The 4,474-nt window shown below is 45.4% G+C and overlaps 1 protein-coding gene across 1 annotated transcript in view; it reads right to left on the bottom strand.

Moving 5' to 3' along the window:
• Window positions 1-3,967, bottom strand: part of KIF11 (kinesin family member 11) — a 63,082-nt gene extending 59,115 nt beyond the window's left edge. Inside the window, exon 1 of the mRNA XM_006147638.3 lies at window positions 3,647-3,967. Within this exon, the coding sequence (XP_006147700.1) occupies window positions 3,647-3,717 (71 nt within the window). The 5' untranslated portion in view covers window positions 3,718-3,967. The remainder of the gene's footprint in view (window positions 1-3,646) is intronic.
• Between the last annotated feature and the right edge of the window lie 507 nt (window positions 3,968-4,474).

Below are 4,474 nucleotides of genomic sequence, written 5' to 3'. Positions count from 1 at the left end.
AGAAGTCTTTTGTAGTGATGTTGGGAATGTGAAATGATACAGACACTGTGGAAATTTGTATGTTTGTTCCTGAAAAAGTTAAAAAATAGAATTGTCATATGATAGGGCAATTCCACTGCTGTGTAAATACTCCCCCAAAACTGAAAACAGGATATTAAAAAGATATTTATACACCCATGCTCATAGCAGTATTATTTACAATGGCTAAAACACAGAAGCAGCAACAGATGACTGGGTAAGCAAAATGTGCTATGTACATAAAATGGAATATTATTCAGCCTTAAAAAGAAAGTAAATTCTGACATATACTGTACAGGTTAAATGAACCTTGAGGACATTATGCTAAGTGAAATAAGTTACTCAAAAACCAATAGACATAGACAATGGGATGTGGTCAGAGTTGGAGAGAGAGGACAATAGGGAGTTATTGTTTAATGGGCATTTCAGTTTTTAAAGATGAGTTTTAAAGATGGTTGGTTATGGTTGTAGATTATGAATGTATTTAATACCACACCACTCAACTGTATACTTAAAAGTGGCTAAGATGCGGGACCAGCAGTTGGCTTAATGGCTATGCTGATGGACTCCCATGTATTCGACCCTGATTCGAGTCCCAGACCCGGAGGCTGAAACTCATGCTGGGCACATGTGCATGCATGTCCAAGATTCCTGGAGAAGGGATTACAGCATGGCTATCTCCCCTGGGGAGTGATTTCTCACTTTCCATCTCTCTGTCTCTCTGGAGAGCACACACGCCCTACAGCAAGAACCTCTCAAAAAAAAAAAAGTGGCTAAGATGAATGAATAAATAAAGCTAAATAAGATAATTCTTTTTTAAAAAGATGGTTAAGATGGTAAATTTTATATATGTATATGAACATATTTTTTAAAATTCAGAAAACGAGGAGCAGTAAGAGGGGGGATCAGAGTCAGTAGCTAGTATTATGGGTCAAATCTTGCTTTTCCTCTACTAACAATCTAACAAGGATTTTACAGTTTTTTTGTGGGGGGGTGGGGGGAGAGGTTTTCGCTACAGGGCGCGTGTGCTCACCAGAGAGAGACATAGAGACAGAAAGCGAGAAATCACCCCCCAGGGGGGATGGCCACTACGCAATCCCTTCTCCTCCATTCTCCTCTCGGGATCTTGGGCACACACGCACATGCGCCCGGCCTGAGTTTTAAGCCACAGGTCGGGGAGGCGAACCGGGGTCGACTACGTGGGAGTCCAGCAACATAGCCATTACGCTAACTGCTGGTTCCCAAGGATTTTACAGTTTTAAACAGTGCCAAAAACATTGGAAATATAAAAATAAAAAATCAGAGAAGAATATGTAACAGAGATCACATGTGGCCATCAAAACCTGAGGTATTTAAACAACATAAATTACTTTATCTGAGCCCAGAAAAGAATTACCAAATCCTAAGGGCCTCATAACTTACAGTTACTTATCTAGTAAAGCTTAATGACAGATTCCCACCTAGAAAGACTATCTGAAAGAGAAAAGGCTAAACTGAAAAATCTCTACTAACATCACCGTAACTGTTAGACATAACCTAAGCACCATTCATTGGAGATAAAGAAGAAATGTCCTCTGAGGCAAAGCTTGAAACGTATGAGTTCAAGCTAATGGTTAACTGTGGGCGCAGGCAGGGGTGTACACAGGTGGTTTAGCTATAAAGATTGTTTCTTAATCTTGGTGATGGCTACACAAACATTCATACATTGTTCCTTATAACATTTTATATGTCTGAAATATTTTGTAACTAGCAATAAAAAAATAAGTGCACACAGAAAACATAATACTGACTGCACTGATGTTGGGAATGTGGCTTTTTTGGCTTTATTGAAACAACCAAAATCATTCTAACATTTGCATTTGTCATATGCACTGCTGATTTTTCAAAAACTTACCCAAAGAAGTAACTACTAACAGAAGCCCCAGAATGCATCTGGTCATTGGCTAGACTTTAGGTTACCACCAAAGTTCTCCTTTTACACCTAATGAAGAAATCTAGTCATCATGTCTTTGATATCTACATTTCAAATCACCAGAGCTTAGATACAATAACTAAAAAAGCCTGTTGATACAAGTTTCAAAAATACCTTTTAATTTTTAAATACGAGAGGGCTTCAAGAAACTGGTAGAAAAGTGAAATTAAAGTATAAGTTTATTTTAGTGCAAAAAAAATTCTTTTTGAAATCCATGTATTGTTTTTGCTCTTTCCCTGCCGCCACCGGGTTGCTCGGAGGCGGAGGCTGGGGTGTTCAAGATTCAGCTCCACCTGTAATCCACCGCCAGGGCCAGGGCAGAGGTAGGCATTGAAGCTGGAGGTGTAATGGACATTTATACTGCTTTACAAGAGGTGCTGAAGACCGCCCTCATCCACAATGGCCTAGCACGTGGAATTCGCGAAGCCCAAAGCCTTAGACAAGCGCCAAGCCCACCAGCGTGTGCTTGCATGCAACTGTAATGAACCTATGTAGGTCAAGTTGGTGGAGGCCCTTTGTGCGGTACACCAAATCAACCTGATTAAGGTTGATAACAACAAGAAACTAGGAGAATGGGTAGGCCTCTGTAAAATTGACAGAGGGAATACCCCGTGAAGTGGTTGGTTGCAGCTGTGTAGTAGTTAAGCGCTATGACAAGGAATCTCAGGCCAGAGACGTCATCGAAGAGTACTTCAAATGCAAGAAATGAAGACATAATAAAAATCGGCTTGCCAAAAAAGAAAAAAGAAATCCATGTATTGTTTTTTACATAATAGTACCTATTTTCCATGAACTTTCCCAGGACACAATTCTACTTTTCAATTTACAGAAAAGATGCAAGAGCAACCTTTAACAACAGAAACAGAAACACATGCCAGTACTGTACAGAGCATTTAAAAAGTTGAATAAATCAGTCTCTAATTAAGCAGCAGTTTCTACAGGTATGTCTTGCTCTACTAGGTCATTTCAAAACTGAGGAGTTATTTGGAACCGGTCAGGGGAGAGCCAAACAGCCCAACACACCCCCTCACCCCAGAAAGTCGTCTGGTCTCTCTGCAGAGACCGGCAGCCAGGAAAGGGAAGACCGAGTTGCAGCACAACGTACCGACCCGAGCTTCACTTGTGATCTTTTAAAAACTAAACTCACTCTATAACTTAATCCCTACTGTTTACATACGGTGACGTTTGTTTAGTAGGGAGGAAGAAAATACTGCCATTTAGAATAGTCAAGAGATGACTGATGACTTGTTCACAGGTGATGGAGATGATGACGATAACCCCAGCCTAAGTGCCATCTCCGAGTACGTCTGCAGCCTTCTTTCAAACGGACAAACTGCACAGCATAGCACATAAAAGTAACGCCTTCATCTTCAGCGACCTCACCTCTAAAGAAAGCACTTTGCAGTAAAAACGACCAACAAACTCTCCTGAATGGCAGTTTAACTAGAAACTCCAATTCGAACATCCCACTTTCCTCCTGAAAAACAGGCACTAATCTACTACTCACAGCAACCTGGGGTCATTTTGATCAGAACACGGGAAACAGACAGGTTTGGTCCTCTCAGAAAATGCAAACGAAATCCTCCTCCGCGACCGCGCAGGACGGAGCCCCGCAGCAAAGCCCCAGCGCTCCGAACTCCCGCAACCTCTCCTTACCTGCACCTCACCACCACCTGGATGTTCTTCCCCTTGTCATCTTTCTTCGCAGAATTTGGCTGGGACGCCATGACCGTTGCCGCCAAAAATTAAGCCGGGCGACGGAGGCCTGCGCTGTCGGGCGGGCGCCGGGCCTGGGCGCTGCCGGGGGCTGCAAGACTGACGACGGCAGATCAAGCTCAGCGTCCCGCTCTCCACCCGGTGCTCCGGCCGTGGGGTCGGTCCGCACCAGTCCGAGCTGCGGTACTACGAACCCCGTCTCTGCCCAGGGTCCTGGGCGCCTCTATTTGAAACGCCTGGGCGCCTCGATTTGAAACAGCCGCCGCGTCGCCCGGCCAATGACAGCGCGGCGCGCGAGGCACCATGGGACGCGGTGGCGTCACTGAGCCCCGCCCCGGGGGCGTGGCCCGCGGGAGAGCGAAAAGCTGGTGTGTCCGCGGCTGCTGGGGAGCGCGTAGGCTGCGGGGGAGCAGTCCAGGCCGGCGTGGCCCTGCTCGTGTTACATAACGTCGCTGAGCCAAAATAACCTCAACTGCAAAAATGGAAGTAACAATGTCCGTCTCAGTGGGTCGTGGTGAGAATCAGTGACCCGATCCGCGCAGCTAGATTAGGACGAATCATACACGCTGGAGAGGCTGCCGGGATCCTAGTTGATGGCGAATTCCGAGGGCTGGGAAAGCCCGGGAGAGGCCCAAAGGCAGCTAGCTGCCTTGGCTTGTAATATGGGCTTGCAAAATAATTAGCTGCTGGGGAGCGCGTAGGCTGCGGGGGAGCAGTCCAGGCCGGCGTGGCCCTGCTCGTGTTACATAACGTCGCTGAGCCAAAATA

The sequence above is a fragment of the Tupaia chinensis genome, unplaced genomic scaffold (assembly GCF_000334495.1).
Source record: "Tupaia chinensis unplaced genomic scaffold, TupChi_1.0 Scaffold000217_1, whole genome shotgun sequence".
Taxonomy (NCBI): domain Eukaryota; kingdom Metazoa; phylum Chordata; class Mammalia; order Scandentia; family Tupaiidae; genus Tupaia; species Tupaia belangeri.
The sequence above is the reverse complement of the archived record's forward strand: the minus strand, read 5'-3'. Positions and strand labels throughout refer to the sequence as shown.